General features: G+C 42.1%; 1 protein-coding gene across 1 annotated transcript in view; it reads right to left on the bottom strand.

Moving 5' to 3' along the window:
* LDLRAD3 (low density lipoprotein receptor class A domain containing 3) overlaps nt 1-21,617 on the bottom strand; it is a gene marked incomplete at both ends in the record, with an annotated part of 102,852 nt that extends 81,235 nt beyond the window's left edge. Inside the window, one exon of the mRNA XM_082284267.1 lies at nt 21,584-21,617. Within this exon, the coding sequence (XP_082140393.1) occupies nt 21,584-21,617 (34 nt within the window). The remainder of the gene's footprint in view (nt 1-21,583) is intronic.
* Nucleotides 21,618-23,329: the final 1,712 nt, after the last annotated feature.

Here is a 23,329-nt window from a genome sequence, read left to right as displayed (position 1 = left end):
GAGGAAAAAAAAAAGGAAAAAAAGGAAAAAAAGGAAAAAAGAAAAAAAGAAAAAAAGGAAAAAAAAGGAAAAAAAAGGAAAAAAAAGGAAAAAAAAAGGAAAAAAAAGGAAAAAAAGGAAAAAAAAGGAAAAAAAAGGAAAAAAAAGGAAAAAAAAGAAAAAAAAAGGAAAAAAAAAAAAAAAGGAAAAAAAGGAAAAAAAAGGAAAAAAAAGGAAAAAAAAAAGGAAAAAAAAGGAAAAAAAAGGAAAAAAAAAAAAAGGAAAAAAAAGGAAAAAAAAAGGAAAAAAAAGGAAAAAAAAGGAAAAAAAGGAAAAAAAAGGAAAAAAAGGAAAAAAAGGAAAAAAAAGGAAAAAAAAGGAAAAAAAAGGAAAAAAGTAGCACTTGCTTTTTAGATACCTATCCTGGTCTCAAAAGCAAAAAATATGTTATCCACTGTACTCAAAGTGCCCATGAGACAAAAAGTCTCAGAAAGAAGCTTCCCAGTACACTCTAGTTAATAAAGATTAAGCATTTACATACTTCAGCCCCTAATCCAAATATTTTGGGTGTCTCACTTGAGCCCTCTTGCAGCTTCCAAATCTGGATGTGTTTCATTCAGATGAGTCAATCCTGGGGACAAACCCAGCAAACAAAAAAATGAATACATTTCCGGTTAACTACGAAACCATTCTTGCCTTTTAAGGTTTCATTCAACATTTTTTGCATCAGGTATTCTTCTCCACTGAGCCAAATCAAAACTCAGGAGATCTCTAAAACCCCATGCTGTAACTCCACACATCATTTTCCTGGCTAAACAAACAGAAAGCCCCACATTCCTTCAGGCACCCATGATATCTATGTATGCTACAAAGTGTACTTTCTGTAGAAGCTGGGGCGAAGACATGTCCAGACAGAGTGCACCAAACTGGCAAATGCTGCGAGGGCTGCGGAGCAAACCCATGAGCTGAGCAATCACCTGCAGAGCTGCACAGACTGGGATCAGAAGAAACCAACAAGATCTCAAGAACCTCATGAAAATTTTCAACAAAATGGAACTCTTAGTATCTCAGAGAACTCAAAATGCGTAGACAAAAGATGTGGATTCTACATACTCAGTAATAGATTTTTGATTCTCAATGCGCATACCACTTGGTTCCAAGGCAGGATACATTTGTTTTCACACAAAATCCAAACTGGAACTTAGGATGCATGAAGTTCATAAATTAGCCAATCTTTTTTTCAAGCTTCTTGGAAAATAAGCATTATCACTGCAGTGGCACCTGAGGCTGGCGAGAACAGAGGTTCTTCAGCACCTAGCTGAGCACAGTAAATGAAACAGCAGTTTCAGCATCCTGCCATTAAGGGTTAATTTCAGTTTTTACTCTTGTTGGCCCAGTTGGCTATTCCCATAAATACCAACCCAGCAGATATAATTGCAAAGCAGGTATATTTGGTTCCAGTCACTCTGCCAATTTAGCAGCAACTAATGTTTGAAAATTGCAGGGTGTAAATTTAGCACAGTGGGTCTCACATCATGTTTTTACTGCTAGAGACTATTTAATTAACAAGAATTAAAAGAAAGATACCACACTTTATGAAAGCTTTTCTGGTTTTCCCCCAAATCCCTGGAAACAAAGAAATAAGAAAAATCAAACTGTATTGACTTGGTAATGACAACAACAGTGCAGCTCAAAACTGTGCATCTCTGAGTTTCAGCAGTCATTTCTTTCAAGTTGATGAGCAGAGAATTGCTAGTGCCAAGCCATGCCAATACTTCTGCCAAGCAGCTATCAAATCTTGGTAAGACAAAACAAGCAGCAGGAGACATCTTTGGAATACAAGGACAACCTGAACGTATTTTCTCTGAACAATGTTCAATTTTCTTTCACAGCCCCAAGAAATCAGCAACTGGCTAGCTCTAATTGTGGCTCTCACACTACTATTCACATACACATTTGCACCTTCCTTTCTGTCCTTATCACACACTAGAAGTTGTTCAGAAGATAATGTACATAATAGGTATTTTTAAGGACTTAAAATTACCTACTTTGGTAGGTAATACACAGTGCTAGACTGACAGCCACTGCCATCAGAGAGACCACCCAGTGTAATGCTTACAGACACTAGCCAAGGTTTCTGCTACTTAACAAAGTGTGCAACAGAAGCAACAAAAGCAAAGCAGCCTCCAGACTTTGCATTTCCACGAGGCAGCGTGTCAGTGTATCACTGCTGTTATGACAACTCTGATTCTTCCTTGGCAGAACAATGTCTCAACCCACTCGCAGTCCTTACTTGCTTCTGCTCATTTGGGGTTAGATTTTCTAACCAATTACCTAAGCAGACTTACTCCAGACTTACTAAGATTGTCAGACTTTCAGCACCAGAGCCCTGTCACACATACCCTCTCTTTAAAAAGATAGGTCCACATTTAAAAGAACAGGAATCTTGCTGAATATTCAAAACTCACTTTTCACCTGGGGAAACCTGAATTGAAGACACGTAGGAGCAACAAAGTTCTTAAAAAGGCACCTGAGATTCTTCACAGACTCATTTCTCCAATTTTGATTCCCAGTTATTGCAGTAATTTTCTTGAAAGTCAAGGTGACACATTCTGTTCAGATCTTCTGTTGAAGCAGTCACAGCTCCCACATTCTCAACTGGAAAGCCCAGTAAACTGCAACCACCCATACACTGAGGCTTTGCCTATTCTCTGAAGCTACTCCATTAGCATCAGAAAAACAGGTCTCACAGGTGAGGTACAAAGCTCTGAGATAACAGACCCTGCTATAACTTTGGAAAATTAGTTAAACACTCCAGAAAGGTTTCACATACTTTGCATCAGACAAGATGCAAAGCAAATGGAGAAAAAAAGATTAAAGAGAGCAAAGATTTTCCTCCTACAAGACAAGTAGGAGGGGGCTTTCACTTATCACAATTATCCTCCCTAAATTTTCCCTTCAGTTTTATTTCCCAATACTGGCAAGTTACTGAAGTATGTGGAGATGAGTACTTTAGCAAAATAATCTCTCTCACAAAGAAAAAATATTTGGCCGAGAAGACAAATCCTGGGCTTGTATCATAAAGACCATGAACTTGGGACCACTTTTAATATTCTTTTTATTACAAACAAAAAAATGTCACTATCATTCACGATGCTTCCAAAAAAAACCCCATGCTTTCATTGTTATTATCACTAATGCTGAATTTAACAGGATAGCTGTGCCATCCTATTAGCAGGAGACATTACACAACACAAAAAGACAATAAGCCATACTGTCTAGGACACAGGATAAGCAACCTCATGAGACTGGTGATATCACTGGCTAACCTGTGACCTCATACGTTATACAAGACATCAGGCTGCTCTGTTTCCAGAGACCCCCAAGCAAGCGCCTCGCAGCCCGGATCATTCCAGACAGGCCTTTGTTCATCAGTATGTACGAGGATGCTCATCATTCATTGTAACAGAACATGAACCCCTTGCATTCAAGACCTAGAAGAACCGAGTTTTATGAATGACATCGACAACTCAGTCGCATTCTGTTCAAGTCTGGAACAAAGCCTGTCTGCATCTCACACTGCTTCATGTGGAATGAGACCCCTGTGACCCTGGTGACCAGCACAAACACAAGAGGATAGCTGACAGTCAGGAGAGGCTTCCTTCAGAATACCTCATTCATAATTTAACTGTTAACAGCCATGCAACTGGAGTGGCTGCAGGAAAAATTAACTGTACAGCTGTCTGTTATATTGAAAGCACTTGAATTGTGTTTGCTGTCTACTTAAGCAACAGTGCTTCTCTTTAGTTCAAAGGTTAGTCCCTTGGACAAGAAAAAAGGTGTGAAGCTCAATTAATAAACAGAATTAATTTAACTTCATTTTTAATCACCCAAGGAAAGCTGAATGTGATTACTATAGTCTTTCCCATCTTCCTCATCTCCTATACAATTAATTTCCACATATTCATTCACAATATAGTCCATAACATAGAAAGGAAATATTTATGCATTTGTTGCTTCACTACAAGTTTTGTATATGGATATTTCTGATTCAGGAGGTTAACACAAAAATAGTATTACTTTTGACCATGTACAGTGACCCATATTCTGTGAACAATCTGAAAGTCTAAAGGAAAAACTGACACAGAAAATACAATGTAGTGCTAAAATTCACCCAGGACCAAGAAACTTTGTTCAAGCTGTAAGTGTCCCAGATCATATTCTTATGTTTCATACACAAAGCAGATGATGTGGCTGAACCAGAAGCACTCTGTATTATCTATTAGCTCCTTGAACTATAGCTGTGTTTTGTCCAGATTTTCCAAGAAATAAATCTGAAAGTAATACGCTAAATCTTGACTGCATTACAGCTGACAACTGCACAAACAAACTTAACTGAAGTGTTACCACCACCAAACAACAGCTGTTCATTCCATGTGTGAACTCAAAAGAGAGTCATGTGAAAATGACCAATGATACAGCACCCCAAACACAGACATCCTTAAGATGAGGATGAAAATTCTTGCTTCCTTTCACCTTACCTGATCACCAAGTCCATTCATATGATCAGAAATGGTACAGAGTATCCTTCAGCAGTCTGGAAGCTTCACCCCAAAGGCAGGAATATGTTCTCACAGAGACTGCTAGCACAAGGTAACTTTGCAGTTTCATCATTGTCATCATTTGAGTGGCCATTATGAATTTTTCAGTGTATTGCAGATAACCCTGCTGACATTCTTCATCACACACAGACACAGCAGACTGTTGATCACAGAGACTGCCAGAGATGGGTGGTGACACAACTTTTCCAGTATGCCCACATAGCTTCTGTGTTTCAGAAGCACCTTGGCAACAAGAAGCACATGCTAACAGAGATGCTTTGTGATCACTTACTTAGCACTAAAAAAATGTGTATGGCAAGATCAAAACCACAGTAAAACTTTAAATGTAAGACAGCAAAAGTTTCCTTCCCCCACGTATTCCCCAACCAAAAGCACAAAATTCATTGTGCTACTGGAAACTAATTACTCCTTCCCCATAGATCTGCCCAAGTCTTAATTCTTCTTTCTGTTGCATCTTTATAAAAGAGCTGTTCCACTGAAGCTGTTAAAATCTCAGTCGAGTAAAGCACAGAATCAAGGATTACTTCTGTTTGTAGAAAGTAAAGTTTTAAGCCATTTTACTCAGACTTAAAAAATACCCTTTTACCTTTCTCAATTTGCTGCCTAGAAAGGTCAACAATAAATATTCTTTTTAATACATGGAAGAACAGATTTAGGAACATAATGTAGGTACACTGCTGTGCAAAATGCAGGTACATTGCTGTGTAAAACATCCTAGCTGCAACATATTCAAGTCAAAACTCTCAGTTTCACAACTCCTCCATGAAAAACTATTTACTAAAAGTAGCAGCATCTTTTGTATCCTCCTTTTTCCCTGAAGAGAGGCAAGAGTGACTACAGACAGAACAAAGTGCAGCAGGCTGAAGATATTAACTTTTTAGTGTTAATGAAATTTCATCATTTGAAATTTCATTTTGAAGCCAACACTTTTTAAAGGAAGCTTGGTAACTGAAAACTGAAGAGAGAATGTAGTAGGTCTTTAAGGAATCCCACAAAGCAGCTGATTGACATTCTTTCCAGTCCAGTCCCTTTAATGAAGTTTAAAGACAGCAGAACACACTGAAACAAAACCAACAAAGGGTGATCAGGCACTGGAACAGGCTACCCAGAGAACTGGTCACAGCCCCAAGCCTGACAGAGTTCAAGAAGCATTTGGACCATGCTCTCAGGCACATGGTGTGATTCTTGGGATGTCCTGTGCAGGGCCAAGATTTGGACTTGATGATCCTTGTGGGTTCCTTCCAAATAAGGATATTCTGTGATCACCAAGAAGTAAGCTGTCAATTCATTTTTATACCCACAGCAGTTGAAAGGAAAAAGTTAATGCACTGAAACAAATCCATGTAGGTTCTTTAAAAGAATTGTGACGCAAATTCTCAAGAATGTATAGAAATAGTAACAAAATCATTCTTGATGTGCGTTAAGATAGAACTGAATCAATTTGGAAGCTATGTGTGTTTATACAAAAAAACCAAAAACCCACCCCAAAAAAACAAACTACATCTCTCCCCTTAATGCCGCCTTGGCAAACCAGTCTCAGATGAAAGACATGCTCCAACAGACTGTGTGCTGGTTTTTAGGATGTAGTACAGTCTTTAAAAACATTTGGCATTGCCAAACCCTGCAGAAGTGTTAAACAGTTCCAATTCTGCAAGGTAAGGCAGTGTCCCAATTTTAAGAAAGTGATCAGAAAACACTACGACTAAAGTCCAGTTGTAGCTATTTATCTTTGGACCTTCATCCAGGACAGTAGATGAAACATGCTTGCAGTGTCCTAGGGGATAAGCTATATAGATAAATGGATACTCCTTCCCTACCTCTCATTTCTACATATGAGAGTGTGATACTGCCCTGCTTCCTCATTTGTATTTTAGCTCATATCTTACACAGAACAGAGACTACCCTGTGCTAATAAAAATAAGCACCACATATTTTCCAGGACATCTATTTTAAAGTTCCCCTCTTTAGCATGCAGAAAAGAAATCTGCCATATTCCACCCTAGGAAACTGGTGGCATTTACTTCTTGCTATCAGAAACATTGGAAGGAGAACCTGCACAATTCCAAATCCTCACTTCTGATGATACTATTGAAAGTATGATGATATGACTTCTCACATAAAAAAGCAAAACATATCCAACTGTTACCCACTCCAAAACTACATATTCCTATTATGATGAAAAACGATCAGAAATAACTCACATGTAATTCAAAGTAGTGATATAAAAGGGACAACTGAAAGAGCCTTCTCACAGAAGCTTATAGACAACAGCATCAGACAAAAGCAGCAGACCTGTAAGCACTTTGAGCACCAGCAAGAGGAAAAGAGCAGTATAGGAACAGCCTATTTGAACAAAGAAAAGAAGCAGAAGTGACAAACAGTGACAATGTGTCACACACGCAAGGCTGAGTCCTATAAGTTCAGCCTGTCTGTGGTTTGGCCTTTCCTGGACTTGCTGCTTTGCAGATGCAAAAAGAAATCCACCACCTCATCTGATGATAGGATGTTTCCCCCACTCTTTTTGTAAACTACTCCAATTTTTTTGTGGTTCGAGGGCAAAGCATTCCTGGAGGAGAAGGGAAAAGGCAAGTGCACAACAACCCCATAAAACATTGGCAAAAGCAGAGCAGTGGAACTGACAGGGGAAACTACCACTTCCTAGTGTCTTACTTAGCAAATCATTGGAAATCAGCTCCAGCAATTAAGTGATAATGAATTATTGATGACACTACTTTGGGGAACTGAGCACTTACCAGCATTTATGAAACTAAAGAAACTGAGGTGTTATCACCATTTTGTAGAGAGCACAAAGCAAGGCAGACAGCAAACAATTCCGCGACATTATGCCTTGCCGAGGATCACTGTTATCTCTGACATGTTATCTTAGTTCTGTTTGCACATGATCACACATCACCTTGATTTGTGTTCCACTCTACCCACGTGTAACATATTCCTGCTTCAGAGAGGCACAGTGAATGTACCATGTACAGAATTCAAGAATTTCAGTAACCAGGTCCTACTAGCTTTTCAGAGGTGGGGAGAAAAAGGCTGCTCAAAGTAAAAGGCAGCAAAACTGGAGCCAGGGAAAAACCACTTTAAAATGTGATCTACAACATATGTTCAGTGGCAGAATTTGCCCTTGAGAAAGCAAAGAAGGTATTCAAGCCCTACTATTTCAAGATACTTTAAGTCTATGCTTAAAATGCCTTTAAGACAGCCAACTTTTTTTGCCAATGCAAATATATTCAACTAGAAAATCAGAAGAAAGCCAAGAATTCAGTCTTGGATTTAAAACACTCTTGCCAGCCACTCACGGCTGTCAGTAATGCCACACAGGAATATTTCCTATCACTAACACATAAAACTAATCTAGGAAAGAGAACTCGCTCTACTCCTACTGTACTTCACACCTGAGCTTTCCAACTGATGCTGTTATCTATTTATACCGTTAAAAACCAAACAGACAAAGGAGGATATGACCATTCACTGCACATTATTATCTATCCTGCCCCTTCACAATTTTTCATCAAACTTATAAAGCAGACAGGCTATTGTCTACACACACTTAAAGGTAAGTCTCCCACATTTCTAGAGCTTTCACTCTCAACAGCAGCTGCCAGAGCTGAGGCAGACACAGATGCAGCTTTACAAATTAGCAGCCATATGTCATCCAATTGGCATGAAACACCACGATGCCCCTTCAAACACCACAATGGTTACATGCGAGTGTGCTGCCTCCTAGTCAGCTCTCCAACAGGAATGTTGGTGACATAAGCTTCAGGAGAAGGAAGATTAATGTCAGTACCTGCAACATAGTCCAGCCTTGCAGACAGGATGCCTTTCAGGAAAGGGCAGCTTTCTGTGTGCAATTTGAGACGACCGGAGATAGGGTTCAATCCGGCCACAGATGTCTTACATGATCATATTATTCTGCTTTCCTTGGCTTCAGTTTCCCTTATCTGTTAATGACTACTAATGCTCTCCTATCCCATGGGAATACTTGCAGCATCCATAATTTATGTTTCTACCCTGCTTGGATGCTGAGAAGATGGGTACCTAAAGATACATACTGATCAGTTGTTTGCCAAATATATAAACTGTTTTTTAAGAAGTACCATAAAAAATGCAAACTACTAATATTAAAGCCCATCTATGTATCATATAATTATTAAGGAGGGAAAAGGCCTCAATGATCACTGAGTCCAAACATTAACCCAGCACTGACAAGTCCACTACTACACCTTATCTCTAAGGACCACAGCCACAAGATTTTTGAACGCTTCCAGAGATTGTGATTTCACCACTTTGCTGGGCAGTCTGTTCCAATGCTTGATCACCTTTTCAGTGAAGAAATTTGTCTTTATTCCCAATCTAAACCTGCCCTGGTGCAACTTGAAGCCATTTCCTCCTGTCCTATTTCTTGTTACCCTGACTACTTCACCTCACTACAACCTTCTTTCAGGGTGTTGTAGAGAGCAGCAAGATTCCCCCACAAGCCTCCTTTTCTGCATGTTAAACAACCCCAGCTCTTTCAGCTGTTCCTCACAAGACCTGTGCTCAAGACCCTTCACCAGCTCCGATGCCCTACTCTGGGCTCATTCCACTGCCTCAATGTCTTTCTTGCAGTGAGGGGCCCAAAACTGAACACAGGATTCAATGTGTGGCCTCACCTGTGCCAAGTACAGGGGGACAACTGTTGCTCTGGTCCTGCTGGCCACACTATTCCTGACTCAGGCCAGGATGCCATTGGCCTTCTTGGCCCTTTGAGCACTGCTGGCTCATGTTCAGCTGCTGCCAACCAGCACCCCCAAGTCCTTTTCCACAGGGCATCTTTCTAGCCACTTTTTCCCAAGCCTGCAGTACCGCATGGGATTGTTGCGACCCAAGGGCAGGACCCAAGATTATGAATCTGTAGGTTCCAAAGTATCCAAAAATTACTCTGCCCTGGAAACATGCAAAGACTAGCTCTTGGTACAGCTGCTTACACCTAGGGTTTAATTTTGACAGTTGAGCTCACTCAAACTGTTCGCTAACCAAAACCTACAGCATTTCAGTAACACATTTTTTCCAACACAACAGGCCAACTTCTATAGTCCTTCTAAACTGAAGCAAACAACACTGAACAGTAACTAAATCTTAGCCAAGGTTAGTTTTCTTACAGGAATGTGCCAAGTAGCATGGAAGGCTTGTGTTTGCAAACACCCAACTTATTCCATCTTCAAGGGCCAGACTGGCAAAGGTGCAAAGACCGTTCCATTTCCTCAATGTTACTGCTCCTTTGAGATCCCATATCAGACATGCTTCCTTTCCAAAATGGAGATAGCCACCAGATATTTTAGAAGTCTAAATCATGCACTCTTTACTGGGTTGAAAACTGGCTGAATAGTCAGGCCCACGGGGAATGGACATACATCCAGCTGGTGGTTGCTCACAAGTGGTGCTCCCCAGGGCTCAGTGTTGGGGACAGTCCTGCTTAATACTGTTATCAATGACCTGAATGAGAGGATCACGGGTCCTCTCAGCCAGTCTGTACAGTGCTAAATTGGGCAGGAGTGTTGATCTGCTGGACAGGCTGGATTGATGTGCCAAAGCCAGCTGTTTGAGGCTCAACAAGGTGAAGTGATGGGTCCTGAGGGAGTTGGTGTTGCTCAGCCTGGAGAAAAGGAGGCTCAGGGGGACCTTATCACTCTCTACAACCGCCTGGAAGGAGGTTGTAGCCAGGTGGGGGTTGGCCTCTTTCCCAGGCAACCAGTGATAGGACAAGAGGACATAGCCCCAAGCTGCATCAGGGGAGGTTCATGCTGGACATTAGGAAGTTTTTTCACTGAAAGGGTGAGCACTGGAATGGGTTGCCCAGGGAGATGGTGGAGTGACCACCCCTGGAAGTATTCAAGAAGGGACTGGACACGACACTTAGTGCTACAGTTTAGTTGACATGGTGGTGTCTGGTCAAAGGCTGGACTCAATCTCGGAAGGCTTTCCCAACCTTGATGAGCCTATCATTGTATGTAGGCTTAATTTTGACAGGATCTAACGGGCCTTACAGAGGTCTCTTTGATATAGGCCCAAAGGGAGTTACACTGATTGCTTCTTCAACTGGAAAGCTTGCTCACATTAGTGATCTGCCTAATTTTTCAACTACTGATGAGAAAATAAATAAAGCACCAACACTGCAGGGAAAAATTAGCTAAACTGTGCTTTACAGGCTGAACACAGTTTCCCCATGAGGCTACTCACAAGGAACAGCGGCAGTCAGCAGGTCAGCAACTCTGGATTCAACCTCAGTTAGGACACGAATATCCTGCCAATGATCAGCACTGTTTTTTGTGTTTTCAGATTCAGCTAATTGGCCATTAAGCTCCAATGAGGTGGACATTTATCTACAGATAACACAAGGAAATTGGAAAGTAAGCAGCCTGAGGCTACCCTGAAGACTGTTAACCAAATAGCAAGGCAGAGCTCAATTAAAACAATTCATCAGAAAACCTATATAGTCTATTGGCAGATTTTCAAGGATCCCATTAGAAATTTTAAGGATATTCAATCTGATTAGACACAGAAATCTATCTCATGTAGAAGTCATTAATAAGTAAAGAGCCTTTAACTTTGAAAGCCTGAAAGTTATCAAAGCTGCAGCAGGAAGAGACACTGGGCCTTTTCTCTGTAACTAACATGCACAATTTTGCATAAGAATGGTAAATGCTTTCTCTGCTATACGGAAAGAAGTGAGACTGATGGAAAGGTACAGCTGTGCAAACCAATGTCACTGAGCACCCACCACTTTTGGGGGGACTCTGTTGATGTAACTAAGAGACACACACTTTTACATGCTACCTCAAAAGAGCCTACATCCAGGACCTCTGACTCAGGAGTATTCCATGAAATGTCTAATACCTCAGTTATTGAAAAGGGCAGGCATTTCAATCACTTGAAATTGCAGTGCAAATAGGAAATTACACTGCAAAACATTTTGTTTCTCATTTTATGAAAACTTGAAGAAGAAAAATGGCTATTGTGCTCTTAACCTTAATGGACATATAATTCAAGTAATAATAAGGTCACTGAAACTGTTCTGGACTCTTTTTTTTGAAAAGAAAGGTTGCAATGAAAAACATTTCAAAAAATGTGATTATGTCAGTAATCCCTATAGGGAAAAAAAATCTGACAACACTCTACTTCAAACTTACAATTTAGAAGCTGACATTCCTCAGGGAAGACTTTCAGGGTACAAGTTGGTACTGCCAACTTGTACTGTTTGTAAATATTCCAAGGAACTCTACTATCAACGTCCTTTTTATCTTTCAGGTGCTCTGTTAATGTTCTAGGCAGACCACTTTGATCTTTGGACAGAAGTACATTCCTGATTTGTACACTGCACATGGTAGCTCCATTTTCACAGGAGATAAAAGAATAGGTTCTTGAAATTTAAATACTGCTTGCAGATAACAGAGGGAAGTCCTCCATCTGACTGCAAAAGGACAAATGCTTGTGGTTTGATTAAGAACTTGTAAGCTGAAATATCACAGGGATTCACTTTTTTCTTACCTTCACACTTGCTGATATTCAAAGCCACTATATTCACAAGACTGAAAATGCCTAAAAAGCATAGATAGATCTTACCTTTTAAGAAAGGGCTAGCAAACACTTGTTAGAGAATGTAAATCAGAATTCCAACAGGACTCAATTCAATAGAGGGCAAGTTTAACATCTAGAACCGTGGTTACACAGTAAAATGAATGATCTCTTCATTTAAAAGTTCACAATGCTTTGAGGTTTTTTTTTTTTACAATTCTACCTGTAACTCCATTCATGCTTTCATTTCACTCACAATCAAATACTGAAATTCAGCCATGTGGATTGTTTCCTCCCTCTCCACCTTCTTTTCACCTTTCAAAAACTTGCTGAAAGGAAAAAGAAACCTTTGTTGAGTTTGAAAGACAGCAATCACCACCAACACTGTGGTTCCTCATTAGCCAATTCTGAATTATGCCTACTTAGTTTAAAAGATTTTGTCTTTTAAAAGTGATTGAGCAGTAGGTTCTTCCAGACTCCAGGACTTCACAAGTAACAGTCTCCTTTCTGCCAGACTGAGTAGATCTTGATCTCAGCATCTCTACTGTGCCTTTCCAGTTACTCAAACAAGCACAGATGTTCAGATTTCACATGATGCCAAGGCCTTGAGAAGACACGTTTCTTACTGTTGATCAGATCATGGAAGATTTAGTTTGGCATCTCCAAGATCTCCCATCCAAGATCAGAGCCCCAAACTCTTCTGGAGGACAGCCATTCTCCTCAAGACAAAAACCATGCACTCCAGGTTGCAGTTAACCATGCATTCAGTTTAGGAGTATGCAGTTCCACCCAGATTTTAAGACTTGACAGTTTTGGGCCCAGCCACAAGAGCAACTCATGCCATTGGCATGAGGCTGGCTAACAAGTTAGAGGACTTATTTAGCCCTTGAAACTCATTGACTGCAATGTGTTTCCTTTGAAGGCCACACATGCTGACTCTACCAATTTATGTGTTCATGAAGAAGTGATGTGCACTGGCAGGTGAAGCAACTCCACGTATTTAACACCGTAACTACGCTATGACTGCATATATTTAACAATGCATTCATTAACTATTTAGCCATTTATACATCACACCTTGCACTGTGTCGAGTAAATATTATCTGTCCTTCATAAATGATCCCTGAGAAACAGAGCATTTGCTTAAGATGCACAATTCACTTACAAACTGTACCAGAAACTGAACAAGACCAAGTCCCAAGTAGTCTGCTCTTACTAAACTCCACCTTCCAAACTCAGCAGCAGTGAAGTCCCACACAGCCTAAAGCTGGGCCTTAGCACACAGCACAGCTAAGCAATGGATAGGGAGGACAGGGAGAAGAAAAACAAGCACAGCACCAGTGGCAGAGTGAAGCAGAGAACCTGCAGTAGGGTAGAGGCAAGGGAAAAATAACAATTCCTAACTGCAGGTTTGGAATAGATATAATAAGTATACATAACAGCATCTTTCTTTTTAAGTACAGAGGCACGATGAGGAAGTCCATGGCTAGCTCCATGCATCAATGGGTACAACCTGGTGAGGTCATAAGGGACAAAGGGAAAAAGGAAAAAAGGATACTGAGAGGAGGAAGGAAGTGACACAAATCATCTACAAAAAGAAGCATGTAAAGACTAAGTCATCAGCATGCAGCTTCAGAACAAGAGAACAAGGGTACAGGCAAAGAAAGAAAAAGAAAGGAGTTTGAATCTGACAAGAAAGGGATTCACAATCTGAGAAATCATGGCTATCTTTAGCTGCAGAATTTTAGCTAACCTTATACAAAGAGCAGCAGAAACATTTAATAGCCCTTAACATAACTTATTCTGACATCAGGAGAGCAGCAGCAGAACATCAGTCCTGAGACTGAATTAACAGCTTTGAAACTCAAACCCGCAAGCTCAAGTATTGCCTTCTGCAGCCATGTGTGCGAGCAACGACCGCATTCCCTGCGAAGCAGCCGCTATCAGCGAGTTCAACACAGTACTGAGCCATGGCTTACCTGTGCAGAGCACCCTGGACAAGCAACAGTACTTCAAGCTGCCAACTCCTGACCTGCCTTACAAAAGGGAGAGAAAGTGCAACTTGACAAGTACATGGGTTTTCACAAGTATATCAATTAGTGTGTCTCTATCATGCTTCACATCTTTGTAAACCTAACGCTCCTGTGTTTGAGGAATCTTAATGTCTTTACGCTAACAACAACAAAAAGAAAGAAGAAAACAGCAATACTTGACTAAAAATCATCATATCATGAAAAATCTACTTACTTCATATCAAATCCATACCAGGCAAGACAGAACATTTCTTAAAGGCAAAAAGCAATATTTTGAACTGTAAAAAGACATGCCTGATGTTTGTGGCATAGAGCTCTTGATTAAAACTAGGGTAGCACTAACAGCATCAGAGAAAGTTGGGAGGAGAGCTGGTGTCCAAAAAAAAAAGTTTAAACAGGTAAAAGGGGAGGGAGTACAGTGAGGAAAGAATTCTATCTCGCCCAAAGTCATCCTGCTGATCAGTAACACAACCTGGAGCAGATCCTGCAGCACTAAGACCCTGAACAGCTTCGCCCAGAAGACTACAAGTCTTCAGTTGACACAGATACATATGGCTGGCAATGGTGTTCTGTCGGGAGCTGTAAGCATCATCTGACTCATTAACAATTGAAGTAATAAATTCATCCAAAATACATAAAGCAAGAGAAATTACTCCAAGGAATGAAGGAATCTGAGCACAAAGTGACACTCAGTAGCCAGAATTCACTTCCTAATTTTTAATGGAACCATAACCTACTTGCTGCAGTAACATTATTGCATTTTATCAAAAATGGAGATAACTCCTCACAGGCAAATGCTACTTAAAATCAAACTCTTCATCCAACAAATGCAACAGTTTCAAAATAGACCAACATAGGCTACCTCATCCATTGTAACTGGTTTCCATCTAAAATTTTCAGTAAGAGAACCTTGAACCAGGAATCTCCTCCAACACATTCCCTAGGAGCCATCTGGAATCTGTCTAAGCAGATGAAAGATAACAACACACCACCAGAGATCCATAGCAAGGCGTGGCACTTAGGGATTTCTCCTTTAATTTAAAAGGAAAAAACTAATCAGAATCCCTACTAAAGAACAAAAATAGCACTAAAACCTGAAAAATTGTATTTTTGCCCCTATTGAAACAAGCTATTTCATAACACAACAGCATACTTCAACAATATTCAACTTATACACTTCCCAATCTTTAATAAATTAAGCCTCATAGGCTGCTTGAGAGACACTAAAGCCATTTTAAAACACATCTTTTGGCTAAGAGGACATAGTATCAGGGCCTTGGAGTTCACTAGCTGCCAATCCTAAATAATCCCACAATTTAGCAGTTTCACAGCCACATCACCTTCCATTCATTACCCCAGCTCTCTGTTCACTGTGACATGTGGCACACTGTGACAGAGCAACTTACTCAACCATATACACATTGACAAAGCAGCTTTGCTTGATATGTTTTAATTGTGACAAGTTCACAGCTGTCCAGCCCATGGCTGGAGGAAGGCTTAAGGAACACAGCGGAAAAAGTTACCAGCAGCCACCCCATTCCCCCCAAATTGCTTCCATTTTCATTTTGTTCATCTGGGCCCTTTTGATTATCCACCCACATGATTCCCCAGTCCTTTCTTCTCACACATTTCTCACACAAACAGGAGCTACCTATTATTTCTCTCAAACTTCCAAAGAGTACGTATTTCTATAAACTGAAACTAAAGTATGTGATTCCACAAGTTCCTTTGCAACCAAGAAGTGGGTAAGTGGGTATCTGCATAAGCAGCTGAGAACAAGCAAAGAGACCAATGGCTCCATTTAGAAATCCCACTGCCTCAGCACCTCCCACGTGCAAATTAAAACACACACACACACCAAGCCAGCTACCATTACACCACCTTCTCCCCTAAAAGAATTTTTCTGTCCTGATAGACAACACTGCATGCAAGGTGAGATCGGCCTAAAATGCCTTTTAGTCTGACAGTTTCACTAGCAGAAGAGGCTGCATGAAAGAAACTAAACAGCTGATCAAGTTACTGCAGCTTACAACTCTGCACATCAAACAGGCAAGTATCTGGACACACACTCAGTCCATGCATATGCAAAACCCCATTAAGCATATAAAACTGAAGTTTCACTATCAGAGAAAACTAATTTAGATAAATGCTATCTGCCAAGGGTTTTTGTTTGCTTGTTTTTCTCAAGCTATTTGTTTAATTTTCAGTCGTTGTCATTGGGGTTTTTTGGGTTTTCTAATATATATGAGGTCCTCCTCAAAAATTCTATAGCAGTCAGTAAATGTATGATAAACTGATTCTCCTAATGGCTGACTATACAATTACCTCCAGCCACGATCTATTTACATTGCAGGCAAAGGGCAGTCTGTCATGCAGTGTTTCACTTGAGAGCTACCTTAAAATACACCATTAAAACTGTTTTCACTTGAAATATTCCATTCTGCATCTTAGCATTATGGGATCCTGCCAGAGCAGAAGAGTTATGTTTTAATACTTGAAAGACAAAAACACCAAAACCCTACTACTGAGATCCAAGATCTTTCTCCTTCGTCATCCTCAAAACCTGCCAGCTCATCATGAAACTGTTTTCAAATTCAGACCCTGAAAATGCCAGTTGAAATAGTTACCACAGAGTGCCTTGTACCAAAGGTAGAATATCCACAGCTCCAGGCTGCAGCAGGCAGGACAACTGAACAGCCTACAAGGCTTTCTAGCAATTCATAAAACTCATCAGCTTCCACAACAGACAAGACACTGAGATGGAGAGCCCTGCTACCATCACAGCAGATCTCATGCTACAGATTTTTAGGCCTACTCCATTACTGCATTTCTGCTCACACAGACAGAGAGAGTAACCACAGAACAGGATATATGACAGACACACTACTCTGGTAAAATGAACCTGTTTGGAAAAATAAATTAAAATTTAAAAAACATAAATAAAACAAAACCAAAACAAATTCTTTCACCAGGTGACAAATTAATTTTTAATTAGGCCTTCCCACACTGCCCTGAAACACAGATGCTTGAATCTCAGCTCAATTCATCACTGCTACCTAACAAATCAACATATCCCTGCTAAAGTCTACCAGATTTACAGCAAAGGGAGCCATTTTATTCCTCACCCAGTAGATAATCAGCATACAAATGAAAGCAGGATGCAGGTTCCTGTTGTCACAATAAAAATATTATAGTATCACCAAGAAACTTTTTCCTCTAAAGAGGTAGAGAGCTTGCTGCTCTCAGTGTATCAGGCACTACAGACTGACTGCATGCTGTAACAATTTATTTCACATTTGTACGAAAGGTGCATTTCTACTATCTATATTCTTTATAACAATCTCCACTTCCTATCACAACATGTGACTGCAACATTGCAGTCATGCTTCCACCCTCTCCACTGGGCAGCTGCCGACTACTTGCAGCAATTATCCCAAGTGAGATAGCTTGTAACTCCCCACATTCAGCAAGCAACAGAAACCTGTTTAAATCTAGCCAAGGACACATCCCCCCCAAATTATCATCTGCTTATTTTAGTCCCTGCAAAAGAAATGGACTTGCAAGAGTAAAGTCTGACAACAACCTCAAACATCAAACATCCAATAACCAGAAACTGATTCAAGACAACTTGTCCATGGGCATTGGCTCCTGCAAGAAATCCCACATTCTCCTCAGCATGGCTGTGGAGCTTTGCATTAAAGTGAATATTTCCTGACTGCTCTCATCATGACCACTGGCAGACTTACATCGTCAGCAAATATCCAGCACTTGTTATTTATTACTGTCCCAAGTTGGAAGATTCTTGACTTGCCAACTACAGGAATCCTTGTCCACCTCTCCCACACTGATGTGCTACCCATGCCCACAGCTGGCTTACGTACCAAGAGAGAGAAACACTGGTTATGAAGCAGTAGACTCAGTTTAAGAGTTTTTAAGAGGACTGCCTGAAAAACACAGTACAGACACGAGTCTCCAAGTAAAGAGTGGTTTTCCTCTCTCTCTGCTTATCCAACAGTAGAGACCACTACTCAGCAGTGCCAATCACTCCTGCCATGCTGTACATAAGGTTTTCAGCAAAGAATTTCCACTATTAGTAACTCCCCTGAATGTCAGTACAAATGAAGATCCATGTAAGGAAATAATGGCTACTTCCTTAACACCAAGTGGAAGTTTTAAGCTAGCAGATATTACACAATGCAGACTGATGTGGTAACATGACTCTTCAAACTTCCTACCCCTGCTTGATTTTAGCGATATTCTGGTTTTTTCCAAGCTTTTGAGGCGAAGTTGCAAAATGCAATGAAAGCACGTGTGGCCCTTCATGTTTATGCTGTCTGTGGAATGGGGTCCTGATTCTAACAATATTAGACCAAAAGACTGGAGGGAATAAGACACAGAAGCCTCCCCTTAATACAGAGCAAGCTGAGTGTATTGTAAGAGGCATAATAGCTACATTATATATTTGACTTATGTATCAGAAAAGCCCTTATACTGAACTGTGACACCTGGGGATGATACTCAGAAATTCCAGCCGTGCATTGCATTTTGATTCTCCAGTCAGTTGAAGACTAACATTTTAAAACCTACAGGAGGGTCTGTAATTGTCAGAAAAAACAATGTCCCTTTTTGGCTCACTTTGTAATCATACTTTTAAAAGCAGTTAATTTACCTGAGTGTTTTTGACTCCTGCCATCATTTCTCTCCTTAATGGATGATATACGGGTTGGAGAAAAAAATACATAAATCTATGTTCAAAACATATTCAGTAGATTTAGGTTTCTCTGAATAAAAAATTTGTCTTGAATACACAGTACAGTGGCAGTCAGGATTACAGAACTCATTTTTCTGTTAGGGACTGTTTACATTTTATTGGTTTTTCAGCTATAGTGTACTTGCAATTCTCTGAAAGAATCCTTTCCAAAACTCACTGTAACTGTGTGCAGATCAGCTTGCATTACTCCATACAAGCAGTAGAAGAAGATAAACATAGATGTCTGTTTTCTAACTAACAGACCTTCTTCTATATTAACTTAACCCGATAATGTTGTTACAGTCTGAGCTGGAAACAGGAATCCTTGCAGGACCTAACCTACATCCAGGAACTCCTGGGCTGACACTGAGCCAAAGTAAAGCGCTGGAAACTGGGTCACACTATGACATGTACAGGGCAGCAGGAGGGGATCGGAGCTGAGCCTGACCTGCTTATACTGGCAAAAGCACGAGAGATGAAAGAAACTGGGTGTGCATGGCATGTGCGCTGCCCAAGAGCTTGATGAGACTTGAAATGAGGTGGGACTAGAAAAGGAAAGCAAGGTAATCAGGAAGCTCCAGCACAGGAAACAGAGGCTAAAACTTCAGATCAATAGTCTCTTTCTGATCAATTACCAGTTAGTTACCAACTGAAATTAAACCAGCCTGGTGTCAGTTCACATTCAAGTATCACAACAACATAAAACCTTTCCCATGCAGGTAAGCTCCTTCAGGATGAAAAACACTATTTGATACAACTACTATATTATGAATAAAGATACAAATAAAAGACCAACTTTGCCTTGCAAATATTCACTGCCAATGAGAGTCAACAGTTGCTTACTTCTGCACGCTAGCAGAACAACTGTTTAGACAGGGAGACTATATGCTGTTTATCTTCTGTTAACTGAAATTCATCCCTAGGGTTTCAAGGTTTCCGATCTGTACCCAAAAAAAGATTCAATAGGAAAAGAAGTACTTTCAGGAGTTACCAGAAGTAAAATTCAAAACAGAGTGAAGGCCAGGCAGAGACAAACTTATGCTCCCTGTGGGAAGCTTGCAGGGGTGCCAAAATATACAGAGGAAGCAACATCTAAAAAACGAATCCCTGAAGACCCCCTACTTTATTTTTCAAAAGAAAAACAGAACACATGAAAAAAAGTTTCAGAAATTTCTTTGAATCTGCCCCAAGTTAAGACAGAGCCTCTGGTTAAGTAACTACAAGAATGTTGTGCAAGAATGGCAGTCAGCAGTCAAAAAGCTGAAGTACCAACTTCCACACAAGAAACAGGTCCTGGTCACTGCCCCCAAGCCAAGGTGGAGCAGGAATATGGGGTGTGGGTGGCTGGGAAACCTTCAGATATAAAGATCAGTATCTTGTAGATGGGAACCCTCCGTGTTAATCTAAGGGTGGTATTACAAGCAAATATATTCAACACATGGAAACACATAACTTGGTGAGAATAATTAGATGAAATTTTGGCAGCAGTAAAATGGAAATTAATAAGGAAGAAGACAACACAATCCGGATAAACAAACCTGAGCTTCATCTGAAGCTTCCCAAAAAAGGAACAGCAGAAACAGTTTTTCAAAGACACCTAAACCTCCATAAGCTTTATGTATGTCACAGTCAAAGTTCGCAGTTGTGCAATTTCAAAATAGTGCAAGTCCTGTAACTCTCCTCCTCCTTCTTACCCATCTACACCAAACTCGAATTTTACCATGGAAGCCGTGAAACTTACGAGTTCTTCATGACAACAAACACACTTAAAAGAGAAGAAAAGAAAATAATTTCAGTTTGATAATCTGAGTTTTACACACTGTGTGTCATCACTTCATCGCCAAGACGTGATTCGGAAACAGACACAGCAGCATGCAGCCAGGCTACTTACACTGTCTGGAAAAGCGCCCGCTAAGATCATGTTGCAGAAATAATTCACACCTGCAGCAAAGCTGCACAAAACATCATCAACTCGCCGATTTTGACAGGCATACGCCGACCGTGGCGGGGGAAAAGAGTTTCTATATAGACGAATATTAATAAGAAGTATGAAATCCCCTTTCCGCACCCCAAGTAAAGCCAGGCAGGACCCGAGCGCTTCACTTGGCCATATTCCACCGCGGGCCCACCGGCGGAGGGTCGCCTGCACCCGCCACGGCCTCCCTCGCCCCGAAGCGGCCTCGCAAAGGAGAAGGGGGCCCGCCTCGGGATGCACCAGCGGAGCCCCGGCCCCTTCGGCCCGGCGGCGACTTCGACGCCCGGTTCGGCCCAAGGGCGTCCGACCCCAACGCCGGCCCGGCCCCGCTGTCCGCTCCACGCGCCTCGCCCCACGCCGGCCCCACTCACCCCCGCTGGGGTCGGGACCAGCCCGAGCACGCCCCGAGGGGCGGAGGGGCCGAGACGCACACGCCGCGCCCCCGCCGTGGGCATCCCGGCCCGGCCCGGCCGGGGAGGGGAGAGCGGCGAGAGCAGCCCGGGGAGGGGCGGCCGGCGGCGCCCCCGGCCCGCCACGAGCCGCGCGGGGAGGCGGGGGGTAGCGGGGAGGCCCCGGCGCCCTCCCCCGCCGAGCGGAGCCGCCCCCTCGCTCCCGGGCAGCGCCCCGGGGCGCCGCCCCCGCCCGCACTCACCCGCCGAGCCCAGCAGCAGCCACAGCAGCCACATGGCCCCGCGCCGGCCGCCCCGCAAACTTCGGGGCTGCTCCGCCAGTCCGGCCCGACGGAGCCTGCGGCGGGGAGCGGCGGTGCGGGGGCCGGCCCGGGGGAGGGCCCGGGGGCGGTGCCGCCGCCGCCCCGCCCCGCTGGGCGGTCGTGCCCACCCGCGGCTGCCGCCGCCCCGGCCCGCACGCCTGAGGGGCCGCCCCATCTTCCTCACCTGTGTCGCCCATCAGATACCTCCGGCCAGTTTTGACGGCCGGTTGTGGTGGCATTAGCGTATCTTACAACAAACTCTCCGCTTGCTTGCAGCGGCGGGCAGGAGCCCTTTAGGAATACCTGGAAGAGTTTGGGTCAGAGCTGCACCCCGGCAGACACGCCGTACCCTCAAAAAGCCTCCTCTTAACGTCCTCTGATGCATGCTCCTCTAAACTTCATTCCCTGACTAGAAGACGAGGTACTTCCATAGCCAGTCAATCAGAATCAATTACATTGGAAAAGACCTCTGAGATCATCGAGTCCAACCTATGACCGAACACCACTTTGTCAACTAGACCATGGCACTGAGTGCCACGTTCAGTCTTTCCTTGAACACCTCCAGGAACAGTGACTCCACCACCTCCCTGGGCAGCCCATTCCAATGTCTAATCACCTTCTGTGAAGAAATTCCTCCTAATATCCAACCTAAACCTCCCCTGGCTCAGTTTAAGACGATGTCCTCTCATCCTGTCACTGGTTGCCTGGGAGGAAAGGCCAACCCCCACCTGGTTGCAGCCTCCTTTCAGGCGGTTGTAGAGAGTGACACTGAGTCTCCTTTTCTCCAGGCTAAACAATCCCAGCTCTCTCAGCGCCTCCTCACAGGACCTGTGCTCCAGACCCTTCACAAGCTTTGTTGCCCTTCTCTGGACACGCTCCAGCACCTCAATGTCCTTCCTGAATTGAGAGGCCCAGAACTGGTCACGGTACTTGAAGTGGGGCCTCACCAGTGCCCAGTACAGGGGAAAGTGCCGATTACAAAGGGAAATCAGAGCCCACCTGTGAGGTTTACTATCCTAGTAAAGGTCTGAAACACGGCATTTGGGAAACTCATATTGCATTTTCAATCTAGGGGCCCAATCCTGACTCTACTTGGCTTCAGTGGGAGCAGAAGTGGGCCTTGTTTTAAGGTACAACATTTTTCAGTATATGATGACCAGGAAGAAATCCACGCTACTGTGTGCCATTCTGCTTTCATGCAAAAATCATGGTCTGTTCATTAAGTGGTACCAAACCTTTTGGTTGTAAAGTATTCCCGTGTGTGTGTCAAATACATAAGTAGATCTGCATGTGTACAGAATAAAGTTTAACTCTCTAAAAAGCTTGCAGCATGTATTTAAGAGCTGAAGAGGAAGGCTTAGTGCAGAAGGTATTTTAGCTAAGAATTAAAGCCAGTTTATAGCAGTAAAAAGCTGCCAAATGATTTCTAAAACTGTGCTCAGCTAATCTGCAGAATAATACTGTTTCAAGCAGAATTCTTACAATTTATGTTTAACACACTCAGAAGGAGCTTGAGAAGATTTACTGATAAGGATTTCACAGCATTTGGAAGGATGAATTAATTTTTTATTTAAAGTAAGACTTTTATTTGAATACTTAGATCTAGCTTCTGTTAGTTTTTCAGTGCTATTTTCACTCCTGATAGCTAATTCCCACATTGAAGTCAGCTTGGGGATTAGTTTCCAG

Source organism: Coloeus monedula (genome assembly GCF_965178545.1).
Source record: "Coloeus monedula genome assembly, chromosome: 6".
Classification (NCBI taxonomy): Eukaryota; Metazoa; Chordata; class Aves; order Passeriformes; family Corvidae; genus Coloeus; species Coloeus monedula.
The sequence above is the reverse complement of the archived record's forward strand: the minus strand, read 5'-3'. Positions and strand labels throughout refer to the sequence as shown.